Below are 14,347 nucleotides of genomic sequence, written 5' to 3'. Positions count from 1 at the left end.
TTTGTAGTCTAAGTGTTTCAACTGAGGTACTACACAGGCGTCAAAAGGCGTCATTATGGAGTAAGGGGGGTGGCGTCAAAAGGCGTCATTATGGAGGAAAGGGTTAAGGGAATATTAAGCTATTCAATGATCAAAAGTAGTGTTTGTCAAACTGCTATATAACCAGTGGATTTTTTCTGAGAAAACAGTTGGTTGATATTTTTTTAAATTTTTTTTATTTGTGTCAAATGGTCAAAATAAATACTTTGTCAAAATTTTATGAAAATTAAACGAGCCAAATTAAATTTAGTGAAAGTGTTGGGTACCACCTTAAATGCAAATTTCCTTTAGAATCAATTTTAGTTACTGTGGATTCCTTTATTTTCTTGGGTATCATTTTTTGTGGATTGCTGAAAACTTGCATGTTCCTGGATATATTTGATTTTGTGGTTTGGTCAATCTATGTATGCAAAGCCTAACAAAAATACGTTATTTGTTGGTGAATTTGTGGTTTACCTGTAACCACGAAAAATTGGTATTCTACAAAAAATGAATCCACAGCATGTATTACATTTATTTAGTATGAAAACAAATAAATAAAAGCAAGTGAGCAGAAACAATCCAGGCAACCCACAGACAATAACAATATCAGATATAAAACCTCTTGCAACCTTAAATTTGCAGAAATATTTTAACAGAACCAAATATTCCCTCTCAAGACTTCCAAGCAAAGTTGAAAAACCCATCATGCACCAAAATATAATTTTTTATTTTAAATATCAATTATATATAAACGAAAATTCTGGATACATTATTCGTCATGGGATACAAATTTTTGGGGATGTTTTTGGTAGAAGTAAACCATGAATTTAAATATCCAATCAACTACATATTTTCTAAAGGCTTGTAAACAGACTTGACAAATCCACAAAAAAGACAATTTTTCACCAATCCACATATATTGGTATTCACAAAAGAAATAAATCCACAGTATGAAAGACCCTCTTTAAATCAATAAATTGAATGTTCCCGCAGGCATTAAACATTATAAAGGGACAGAACTTCAGAACGGAAAAAAGAAGCTACCCAAACTCTTTCTAGATCTGAGTTTGTGGTAATAAACATTTGATTATAGAATCAAGTTATAGAATGGAAACTTATTCCTGGATGTATGGCCAGAAAAACAGATGGACAAGGGTTAAATTTAATGCCCCTCTGCTATGGAGCATAACAAATAAATCAGAGTCATATCCTGTCCCCAGAATCTAGCATGTATTAAGTAACAGTAACCTACTTACAACATATCATGCTCCCTGAAATAGTCTTAAACAATTAAACATAGTGATATTCAAAATTTTTTATTTATTTGATTTCTGTCTGTTATGGAAGAGAGGATTATGTAGACTTTTGGCAAAACCACGTCATCAAAAATGAAAGTTTCCTAATCCCATGACAATTGGTACCCTAGACAATGGTCCAATTTTAATTTAGAGACCAAAATTATGCAAAACCTTTTTAATTTGGAAGGGGAATAGTAGGACACTCAAATTTTTTAATTGTTGGTGGTTGAATTTACAATGAAATTTTATGTTACAAACGGTGTAAGTCTAAAACTAGAGGCTCTATAGAGCCTGTGTCGCTCACCTTGGTCTATGTGAATATTAAACAAGGGATGCAGATGGATTCATGACAAAATTGTGTTTTGGTGATGGTGATGTGTTTGTACATCTTACTTTACTGAACATTCTTGCTGCTTATAATTATCTTTATCTATAATGAACTTGGCCCAGTAGTTTCAGAGGAGATGATTTTTGTAAAAGATTACTAAGATTTACAAAAAATGGTAAAAAATTGACTATAAAGAGCAATAACTCCTAAAGGGGTCAATTGACCATTTCAGTCATGTTGACTTATTTGTAAATCTTACTTTGCTGAACATTATTGTTGTTTACAGTTTATCTCTATCTATAATAATATTTAAGATAATAACCAAAAACAGCAAAATTTCCTTAAAATTACTAATTCAGGGGCAGCAACCCAACAACATGTTGTCCGATTCATCTGAAAATTCTGGGCAGATAAATCTTGAACTGATAATCAATTTTACATCTTGTCAGATTTCCTCTCAATGCTTTGGTTTTTGATTTATAAGCCAAAAACTGCATTTTACCCCTATGTTCTATTTTTAGCTCTGGCGACCATCTTGGTTGGTTGGCCGGGTCACAGGACATTTTTTTTTAAACTAGAGTACCCCAATGATGATTGTGGCCAGGTTTGGTTTAATTTTGCCCAGTAGTTTTAGAGGAGAAGATTTTTGTAAAAGATAACTAAGATTTAGGCAAAATTGTTAAAAAATTTACTATAAAGGGCAATAACTCCTAAAGGGGTCAACTGACCATTTCAGACAATTTATATTCGCGTTTTTTTTCTACTCGCGAAAATAAATCACTCGCGAAAATAAGTTGGTTTACAGTAATTCAGGGGCAGCAACCCAACAACGGGTTGTCAGATTCGTCAGAAAGACATAGATCTTGACCTAATAAACAATTTTTCCTCATGTCAGATTTCTCTAAATGCTTTGATTTTTGAGTTATAAGCCAAAAACTGCAATTTACCCCTATGTTCTATTTTTAGCCATGGCGGCCATCTTGGTTGGTTGGCCGGGTCACGCCATACATTTTTTAAACAAGATACCCCAATGATGATTGTGGCCAAGTTTGGATTAATTTGGCCAAGAAGTTTCAGAGGACGAAGGACGACCCCGGGCGCAAAGTGATGAGAAAAGCTCACTTGGCCTTTTAGGCCAGGTGAGCTAAAAATGTACCTCCATTGGTTTAATTTTTAAACAGCCATTATATGTCTAAAATAATTATTTTTTTTGAAGAAAAAAATTATTGGGATGGAATTGGTTCAGCCATTTCAAATCCAGCCGACAGATTTTTAATTTAAGCAATTCTAAATTCATCTACACAAAATTTTACCCAAAAATCCTTGAAACTGAAATTTATACTTACACACCACCATCTGTTTGTGGTCCTACTTTTTCGTACATCTTTATAAGACGACTACAGTTATATACAAATACTCCATCATGACTACGATTATCTAGATTGACACCAAATATAAAATTCAGTGTTTTGGGTTCTTTTAACGACCTGAAAAAAAATATAATGCGAATAATTAATAAATTTATACTTGTAAGGCTTCTTCCTACAGATGTTTTATCTTTTATATATATATCTAATATTTTTTTAGAAGGATTTTACTGTAATGTTTTTGTGAGCCAAGGCTCTGTGTTGAAGGCCATACTTTGACTTATAATGGTTTACTTTAACAAATTACGACTTGGATGGAGAGTTATCTCATTAGCACTCATACCGCATCTTATATCTAATTAATATCTATCTTTTACATCTGGCAATAGTAGAACTTACTACTTTTTGGAAAGCCCTTCATACAATAAAATCAAAAATTTCTAAGAAATCTGTAAAACCCTTATTAATTTATGTGTAATGCATCTGAATAATCCATTATACCTTTCTTTCCTGTCTGCCAACTCTTTTTTTAACTTGGCATCTCTCCGTAACTCTGCAGCATGCTGTTGTGCTCTCCGCAGCTCAGCCTATAATATAATTTGACATTTAAGGTGGTACCTAACACTACAGGGAGATAACTCTGTAATATCAGCTAAATGTTTTAATAACGTAACCTTGTGAAGGTAATATAAAGCTTCACAATGATTAAAATTAGTGTTTGTCAAACTACTATATAACCAGTGTAATTTTTCTGATAAAACGCTTGGTTCAAAATTTTTGATTTTTTTTTATATTTTTGTAAAAGGGTCAAAGTAAATACTTTGTCAAAATTTTATGAAAATTAAACGAGCCAAATTAATTTTAGTCAAAGTGTTGGGTACCACCTTAACTAGTTAGTAAACTACATTAGACCTTAACATTTTGTTCTTAAACTATCATAAATTCTTCTTTGTTAAAATATATCAATGTTTCAAAATGAATGGATATTTTTCCATATAAATGAATTTATAACAAATGCATCTTTATTTGACAGTTGAGTATACATACGCAACTCTTCATCTATTCTTACATTTTTAAACATTGTTACTGCATAAATATTTTTTTTTAATATATATTTTAGGACTGTTACATTAAGCTATCCATGACACTAATGGAAAGACCTTTGAAAGTAGGATAACCATCTATAGAGATAATTTTGTCTTCCTCTTACATTTTCACAGGACAATACTGTAAGTGTTTAACATTCAATATTCATAACATTTGGAAAGTCTTCTCTGGTTACTTTGTATGCTTTAATGGAACAGTCCTTCACTGTGAATGATATATTCTATTTGTCATGAACCAAGATTTTTTTTAAATTTTTATTTGTATACTAGAGTTAAATAAACAGCTGCGCCATGAGCGCATGATACGCCCGACGTCTTGTGTGGAAGTTTTATGCAATAATCATAAATAGTTTCTGAGAAAGTTTTAAGCAATAACCATATATTGTTTTTGAGACACGGCGGGACATGTGAAACCCCCAACCCTGTTTTTTTTTATACCAAAAACTAAATATCACTAAAATAAAATTTTGAATCAAATCCAAAAAGTATACAGATCTTTAGATTAATATAACAAAGAAGTGTGTAAAGTTTTAAGCAATAATCATAAATTATTTTTGAGATATGGCGCAACATGTAAAAAAAACCTCCCCTGTTTAACAAAATACTCAATAACTCCAAAACAAAGTTTTAAATCATCTCCAAAAAGTATACAGATCTTTAGTTTAATATAACAAAGTAGTGTGTAAAGTTTTAAGCAATAATCATAAATTGTTTTTGAGATACGGCACAACATGTAAAAAAAAACTCCCCCTTTTTTTTTACAAAATACTAAATAACTCAAAAATTAAATTTTGAATCATCACCAAAAAGTATACAGATCTTTAGATTAATATAACAAAGACATGTGTAAAGTTTTAAGCAATAATCATAAATTGTTTTTGAGATATGGTGCGACATGTAGAAAACCCCTCCCCCTTTTTTACAAAATACTCAATAACTCAAAAATAAAATTTTGAATCATCACCAAAAAGTATACAGATATTAGGATTAATATAACTAAGAAGTGTTTAAAGTTTGAAGCCATAATCAAGAATCGTTTTTGAGATACGGTGCTACATGTGGAAAAAAACACACCCCTGTTTTAGTTACAAAGTGCCGTAACTCAAAAAGTTTTAATCTTATTTTCACCAAAAAGTATACAGATCATTTGACCATCATAAGAAACAACTATCTTAAGTTTCATGAAATTTGGATAAGTCGTTCTCAAGTTACGGTGCGACATGTTTACGCCGGACAGACACCGGACATTTGTATACCATAATACATTCTGTCAAAATTTTGACGGGCGTATAAAAACTATGTTGATAAGTTTGTTTTTTTAGTGGCTTGCTGTCTGACATGGTGTATACCCATTTTCTGTTATCCATACAACCTTACCCTGTGTTCTTTTAATGATCCTCCTTGTTTTGATTCTATGTGTCTACAAATTAAATCATTTCAATATTATTAGGTTTTTTTTATAGTAAAATTGTTCAAGAGGGACACAGACTTAGTGATTACATTTGGGCACAAGCTGACTAGTCAACAGGGCTGCCGCATTTTTGCGCCTGTCCCAAGTCAAGAGCCTCTGGCCTAAATTGTTAGTCTTGTGTTATTTTAATTTTAGTTTCTTGTGTACAATTTGAAAATTAGTATTGCGTTCATTATCACTTAACTAGTATATATTTTTGTATAGGGGCCAGCTGAAGGACGCCTCTGTGTGCAGGAATTTCTAGCTACATTGAAGACCTGTTGGTGACCTTCTGCTGTTGTTTTTTCTATGGTTGGTTGTTGTCTCTTTGACACATTCCCCATTTCCATTCTCAATTTTATCTTATAATAATTCCAAAGTATTGCTTACAAGGTGGTCTTAGCCTTACTTTATTCTAAGCAAATAATTTTTTTAATTTATATCAAGCAGCTCTCAACTGTTTATGAACATCACAATGTTAGAAAATTCTTAAGGGTTCCGCGGAACCCAGTGTCTCGCCTACTTTAATATGCTGTTAATCGCAGGCTCAACAAAAGAGGAATAAAATCAATGAAAATATTCCTCTTGATACTATCTTATGATTCTATGAAGCTTCTGTCCAAGTTTGGTAAAAATACAGTATGTTTTAAAAACTTTAACTGCAGACTGTTTGTTATGTAAACTGGAAGATTTATAACCATTTATAAGTAAAATACAGATACACAGGTACAAAATTTTAACAAAATTTTCTTATAGATACTAGCTTTTGATCCTAAACAAGCTTCTGTCCAAGATTGGTACAGGTCCAAAATAGTATAAGAAAGTTATTAGAATTTTAAAAACTTTAACCACAGAGTGAATGCGTTGTTTCCTGGCAGAAAATCTAAGTCCATATAAAAGTAAAATGCACAAAAAAATGATTTTTTTTGTTAACAAAATTTACTTCTGGATACTATGTTTTGATCATAAACAAGCTATTGTTTAAGTTTGTTCAAACCCAGGATAATTTAAGAAAGTTATTAAAATTTCAAAAACTTTAACCACAGAGTGAATGTTATGTTTCCTGGCAGAAAAACTAAGTCCATTTATAAGTAAAATACGGAAAAAATGGTATTTTATTTTTCCAAAATTTCCTTCTGGATACTATCTTATGATCATAAACAAGCTTCTGTATAAGTTTGGTACAAATACAGTATAGTTTAAGAAAGTTATTAAAATTTCAAAAACTTTAACCACAGAGTGAATGTTATGTTTCCTGGCAGAAAAACTAAGTCCATTTATAAGTAAAATACCGAAAAAATGGAATTTTATTTTTACAAAATTTACTTCTGCATACTATCTTATGAACATAAACAAGCTTCTGTCCAAGTTTGGTAGAAATCCAGTTTAGTTTAAGAAAGTTATTAAAATTTCAAAAACTTTAACCACAGAGTGAATATTTGTTGACGCCGCTGACGACCCCGACGGGATGTAGGATCGCTATGTCTCGCTTTTTCGACTAAAGTCGAAGGCTTGACAAAAATGAAGCATTGAAGAATAAGTATTAACCTAGCCATAATCCACCAAAGTAAACATGGCTGCCAACTTGTAAGGCTTGAACACATAACAAAACCATAGGAAAGCTTAATTAGGATATCACAATAACGTTGCAATTTTTCTATGAATTTGATAACTTTGATTTTGTTATTTCCCTTGTTTAAATGTTGATGCAATTGATGCCATTTGGTTAAACATGTGTTCTAATGTACAGTTCTCAAGTTTTTCTTCATTTCTATCATGTTTATGTATTCTTACAAAAATTATACAAATGCATATCATTGGTAGTGCTTTTTCTGCCTTCTTTTACTTTAGGGGTCCCTATACTTTAGTGGTAGGGTTCATTCATGGTAATGGTTAAATTAGGGGATGTTTTAGGTTAGGGTTATGTTTATAGTTAGGACTAGTGTTATGAGTAGGTATGGGTTAGGGTTAGATTTTAGGTTTAGGACAGTTTAGAAATGCTCTATAAGGGTTGAGACCCCTAAATTAAAAGAAGGTCCTTTTTTTACTGCATCACCCTCAGGAATGAATTGTTGTTTTTTTTAACACATCATACATACTTAGCTTTACTTTCTGCTTCTTTTGCTCGATGTTCAGCATTTTTAGCGTCTTCTTTTGATTTGGAAACATCCATCTCGGCTCGCGTCTTGAATCGATTTGAAGAATATTTGTACATTTTGGGTTTATATAAGCAGCATGCTAATCGCTTTGTCCGTACTTTTTTCCCCTGAATATAAATTTTCATACTTGGGTTTTCATACACTATAGCTGTGTAGGCTCTGAATGATTTCCTTTCTGGCATCAACCTGAAAAAATAATGGAAATTTTAATTCATATGGCAGAAAAATTATGAAACAACATATGTTTTCATTCTTTCGGCAGTAAAAATTAGCACAGCCCATAAACATGATATAATTGTGTTGCTATACAGTAATTATTTGAATAATGCTGAATATTCATAAGTTGTAAGTAAATACATGTATATATATCATTACTTGTTATATTATGAGTAAGATTCATTGTTAAAGAGAGTAGATCTAGGCAAATACAGATAACTAATTGAATAAGAAATGAGTTTGTACAAGTTAGTTCCTTCAATGTCTTAAACCATTCCTGTAAAACAGAACTAAAGTCATATGTTTCTCAAAACCTGACAACTTATTTTTCAAAAAGGTTGACACAAATGCATAAAAAATTTCAAATAATTTCATTTCCTAATCCCTGTCACTCTTACCATTTTTCAAGATGACAAACCATTTAAGTAACAGTAGCTTAATTTTTATTTTTTTTATATCATTAACCATAATTCTGAAAAATCTAAAAGTTTGAAGCTGCTTGGATTTATTGCGTGCATTTATTATTGCGATTTTGTCCTTTTAGACCAGAACGCAATTTTTATTTGTTGCGAAATTCAGAAAAATCCTGTTTGATTCATACTAAAAACTTTAAATGCGAGTTTAATTATTGCGATGATAAATCTGTCGCATTTTTCGCAAAAATAAAAACATTGCAATAATTTCTGACTTTACAGTATTCAAAAGATGCTTATTTACAGATGAATGTTGATGGTATTGCAGCGCATTTCATTGAGTATGTAGCCAAAGATAATATCTTTGGTTAACTTGCTTGCTAGCTGGACCCTGAAGTCATTGTTAGGTTAGGTAAACAACCCCACTTTAAGAATAGACTAGTCTGACAAAAACCAATCTATCCGTCTGTTGGACTATGCTACTTTGACAGGAGGGTTGTATACCTGAACCAATAATGACTTTACAGTTCAGCTAACAAGCAAGCTAACCAAAGATATTACCTTTGGCTACACACTCATTGAAATCGGCTGTAAGAGTTTTAATTTCAAAAAGAAACATACATAAATCACAATTTCATATGGCAAAACAAAACCATAGGAAATTCAAGATGAATTTCTGAAACTGACATGCCTTGAATCATGATACCATGCAAAATATAACTTTTTACGCTGCAAAGCTTAACACTACGAAATGTAAACCTATCTACAGCAAGATGAACCAATAATATACTTTTAAAAAAAGAATTCATCAAAAACTGACAACAAAATTGTTATTTGGTAGTATGCCTTAATAGCCTTATATATCATTTCAACTGAAGAAATGAAGCTATATATTGTATATCTCCCTTTATAATTGTACAATTGATGTGCAAGAAAACAAATTCTATGCTATAATATATATGACGCCCGTCAAGCAAAAACCACCCTTATCGCATTTGACGTCGTTATCGGTAGTCAACGCTAGAATGTAACGTAGAACAAACCGATAAATTGCACGTTGAAATTGAGATATTTTTTCTAAACATAACGTTATCCATGTGAACTGAACAGTCTATTCTTATATTAATACAATTAAATACTTCTGTAAAATAATGCCGTATTTACGATTTAAAATTTAATTTTGTGATAAATTTCTATTAAAACTTTTCAAATGCTTGTTTTGACACGCTGTATATTCTTACTGTCTTGAGAGGAATGATTTGTTAACAATATAATAAAATCCCAAACATCAGCAAGTCTCATTATGACATAGTACCACGATATGTGATGATTTACGTATTAACCTTCTACAATATATATAATACCAATGTTGTGTGAAAAAAAAACCACTTAAATATTTTCAAAAAAACACTAAAAGTTTTTTTCCGCAGCTAGATTTCTTTTATACTTTTAATACGGCAAGTTATTGTATGAAGAACCCAAGAAAATATTCTAATATTTGGCACAACATCATTATGCATGCCAACTGCGGACAATCTTATATGGTTAATCACACGAGAGAGTTTGCTTACAAGAACTTAGGTACGACAGAGAAGAAAGTCTGTCTGAAATTTTTAGTCTTTTATTTTGCCATGCTTTAATCCGCAATATTGACTACTGTACATAAAACAATAAACCATTTGTTCAAATGAAGTATTTTATCAGAAAATATATCAAACAAGAATGTGTCCCAAGTACACGGATGCCCCACTCGCACTATAATTTTCCATGTTCAGTGGACAGTGAAAATGGGCTAAAAACTCTAATTTGGCATTGAAATTAGAAAGATTAAATCATAGGGAACATGACTGTAAACTAAGTTTCAAGTTGATCAGACTTCAACTTCATCAAAAACTACCTTGGCCAAAAACTTTAACCTGAACCGGGACGAACGAACGGTACGACGGACGAACAAACGACAGACTTACAGACCAGAAAACATAATGACCCTCTACCATCGTAGGCGGGGCATAACAATTTGCAATGCGTTTAAAACTGTAAGTATGAAACAAATATCAGTTAATAATTATATCATTCACTTTAAAAAAAAAATGAGGGTATACTGTTTTGCCTCTGTGTGTCCTTAAGCCAATTCATCCTTAGTCCGTCCGTTTGTCCCATGAATATTTTCGTCCCATTACAAGGATTTCTATAATTCTTTTAATCTTTTATTCTTAAATGGTCTGTGTGGTAGGCCATGAAGAAACAAAACAACAAAGAAAGGAAGAAAAAACAACGAAAATAAAAGTGCTAGAGGCTTGAGCTTATTCAAAAAATGATTAACAATTTTGGATGCATACACGAGATTGCTTAAGCTGGTTAATCATTGTGACAATATTGTATAATATATGTATACTATTTAATGGTCGCAGTTCAATTTCATTTGTCTTAATTTTCTTTGATTGTGAATAAAACGAGATGCGGGATATTGTTTGACTTAAATTGAGTTCTGGAAATAAATATGCAACTCCAGTACGAAAGGTTATACAACGACGAGAAGACAATTTATAAATTGATGTTTTTGACTTAATGATCAGAAGTCACTGACTGTATCACCCATCGTGTAAATCTCTTAATTCACGGATAGATTAGGTTAACAATCCGACAATAAACTTTCAATGGAATTTTTAAACGCCATGTAAAAATCAGAAATAGAAACAGAAACAAATGCAATTTTGCAATGTTGCGTTTATTTTCAAAAAAGATGATGCTGGATATATTACAATGATCTGTAAACATGAAGCAAGGACTAATTGAGGCAGCACAAGCTGAAAAAATCACCATATAATTAGATCACATCAAATAATCTTGTTGTTCTTCATATTTTTTGTCAACCTTGAAATGTCATACTTTTGATGATCTATTTTACTTTTGCATAATATTGAAATTTTCAAGTTCACTTCGAATCGATATCCAGCGAAACTTATTATAATTATAGTAATACATAAAAATTAATATCTAGTATACGAAGACCGACAGATTGAAATTTCTTACTCGAGATATATTTTAAATGTTATTTAATAAAGTTTTTAAAAGTTATTTTTCGTTTAAATCACTTTTAGTTTAACGTCCGTTATAGTTTGTTTTGTAAACATTTACATGCGTATATATTTATTGCAAGAAATATATCTGAAACGGACGAAATTGCACACGCAGTTGCAGTTCTCATTTAACGATAACATTTAAGATAATACATGTAAAAATGAACTATCCAAAAAAGGCAAAGATACGTATTTATTGGGTAAATGAAAATAAAAAGGCGCAGATAAATCCCGTTCTAGATACGGAGAGCGAAAGCGAATAAAATTTTACATAAACTTTTGACAACAGGTAAGTATTGCTGTTACCTATAGTATTGGAGAGTCCCGTTTAAAATCTTTGTTTAAACACATCAACAGTAATAGAAATACAAAGAAAATATCAAATTTTAATAGACGTTTGAGGGAATTTTCAAATATGGTACAATATTTGAAAAAATAGGCTAGTCTGCATGGTTTACTATAAACAGTACCTCATAACAGACATGACTCTGAATCTCATATTGTGTTATCTTCTTGTGAATCAAAACAGTCGTTTTTGACACATATGTACCAGCATTTCAGACAAATGGAACTGGATGTAGATATAAGAAGACGAATATGAGCATGAGTGTCAATGAAACAACTCACCATCCATGTCATAATTTAAAAAGGTAAACCCTTATAGGTCTAAGTACGGTCTTCAACACGGAGCATTTATAGACTAGATATGTCCACTGAACAGAATGAACAAATGTCTGGTCGCCTTCCTGTCCGCACATAATGTTTGCATCTATATATTCTTATGTCGTAGGTGGGACTCTTATACTAGTACAATAGTCCCATGTCGTACGTATATGCCTTCAACATTGAGATAAAACATACCGTATTGTCGGCTATAAAAAAACCCGATATGAAAAATCTAAAACAATTAAATTAATTACAGCCGATTCCATTAAGTGTGTAGGCAAGGGTAATAACTTTGGTTAGCTAAAGTATTCGACAATCCTTTCGGAGTAGCCTGGTCTTATAACAGACAGATAGATTGGTTATCTATCGGATGAGTTTATATTTTAAGGAGTGTAGTTCACCTGAACTAAAAATGACTTCACGATTAAGCTAGTCGCGAATCAAGATAACCAAAGATATTACCTTTGCCTTCACACCCAATAGAATCGGCTTTAAGTTAATACCAGTATTAAACGCCCTATTGGCAAAATGCATTCCACTCCTTTAGATTAAATGTTCAAAACACTGACCTTCCACGATAAATTACAACATTGAGCTCCTTTAATCTTTATTTCATTTTAATTTTATTGTCAATTTGATTTTGAATGGCCAAAGTGTTTTTACCGGCAATATGAATTGATTCAATCTGAACCTGAGAAAGTTTAAAGAAGAGTAAAAATAAGTCAAGTTGATCCTTAATATCAAATAAATATAAACAAACACCACGCGTGCAATCATAAATTATAAACAGAAAACTCAGATGACCATGTCTTAAAATCAAACGAGTGATACAAAAAATAACACAGAAATTTAAAGTTTGAGCAACACGAACCCCATGAAAAATAGATAGTGCCCTGTAAGAATCAGGAGTTCACACTTCAGTGTTGTTGTTTTTTTATTACATTTTAGATAACACTGAAATTTCTACCAAAATAAAAAGAATTCTTTTATATTTGAATTCCAACAAATGAAAGTCTTTACTGTTCTGTTATTGCAGGAGAAAAAAATCGGTATATGACTGACTATCTTGCTTTGTGTGTGCTACATGTAACTGGACAGTATTAGAAAAAATAAGCCTTTGGTCATACTCAACGTTTGGTAGATTTTGTAAAGCTAAAAAAAAAATTGACGATCAAACTCTGAAACTGAATCGCATATGACAGAATTCTTCCAAAAATCATCATCAATAAGTTAAGTCTGTTAACATTGTAAGCAAGAGAACGATGAAACTACTTAGAAAATGGATAGATTAGAAACCAATTTTATCTGTTTAGATTAAACCTATTCTATGGTATCAGAAAGTAACATTATTTCATCGTTGCTCATGATAAATCAGAAAATAATTTTCCAAAAAATAATGCACAAAATAAAAGAGATAGATTCTCTGCATCGTCCTTAATAATAGTTCGATAATTTGGCTCGTCCTGTAGATATTCATACATCCAGAACTGCACGTGTTAGGTAGGAACATCTATACATGTATCAAAAAAATTCGTCCATATTCTAGGAAGGGATATCAGGTTACATTTTGTCAAGCACCAGGAGAAGAGTAAAGTAGTAAATTGCAGCAAACTTAAATCGACGTCAAAGTGTATGATTTCAACGTTACGTTGAAATTTACGTTAGAACACATTTCATGTGTTACCAAAATTGAAATTTCTAAACTAATTTTTCACTGATCGTTTTCAAATTTTTTACATTGTGTTGGCATAAGTATTTTCTGTTTAATTAATTAAAAATCTGATAATTCATAATTTTTGCCATAAGGGTCGTTTTTGCTTGTCGGGCGTCATATATATATGCTTGTCTAAAAAGCTTCTCAAAATTGTATTTCTAGAAAATAGGAATCTAACATACAGGAATAAAACATAAACAATAATAGCATTACAACAGCTAATGAATGAAAAAATAAAAACAAACTGATGACGATTATATCAACTTTAAATTAATACATGTATTTATGTATTGTGTAAAATCTACAGAGACTGAAATATGGAAAGTGAGCCAAACACACATTAATATACTTTCATAAGCATTATTCCCATTCTTTAATCCAATGTACCAATTAAATGTATCAGTGCAGAATGTACATGATGCACTGTGATATACCCTCTTATTATAACAAAATTATGATATACCAGCTGTTATAACAACATTCCAAAAACAGGCCTAGGGGAGGGAGGGTGAGAGAGTTATAATTACCA

General features: G+C 31.4%; 1 protein-coding gene across 2 annotated transcripts in view; it reads right to left on the bottom strand.

Annotated features, from left to right (window-relative positions):
* The window catches only part of LOC134681291 (ATPase MORC2-like), a 58,372-nt gene that overhangs the window by 29,498 nt on the left and 14,527 nt on the right, over nt 1-14,347 (bottom strand). For both annotated transcript variants that reach the window (XM_063540859.1, XM_063540860.1), the window contains 4 exons: nt 7,670-7,915; nt 5,498-5,540; nt 3,516-3,601; nt 2,994-3,134 (listed from right to left, as the gene is read on the bottom strand). In XM_063540859.1, the coding sequence (XP_063396929.1) occupies nt 2,994-3,134; nt 3,516-3,601; nt 5,498-5,540; nt 7,670-7,915 (516 nt within the window). The remainder of the gene's footprint in view (nt 1-2,993; nt 3,135-3,515; nt 3,602-5,497; nt 5,541-7,669; nt 7,916-14,347) is intronic.

This window comes from Mytilus trossulus, chromosome 8 (assembly GCF_036588685.1).
Source record: "Mytilus trossulus isolate FHL-02 chromosome 8, PNRI_Mtr1.1.1.hap1, whole genome shotgun sequence".
Lineage (NCBI taxonomy): Eukaryota > Metazoa > Mollusca > Bivalvia > Mytilida > Mytilidae > Mytilus > Mytilus trossulus.
Note: the sequence above shows the minus strand (reverse complement) of the source record. Positions and strands in the feature narration are given on the sequence as shown.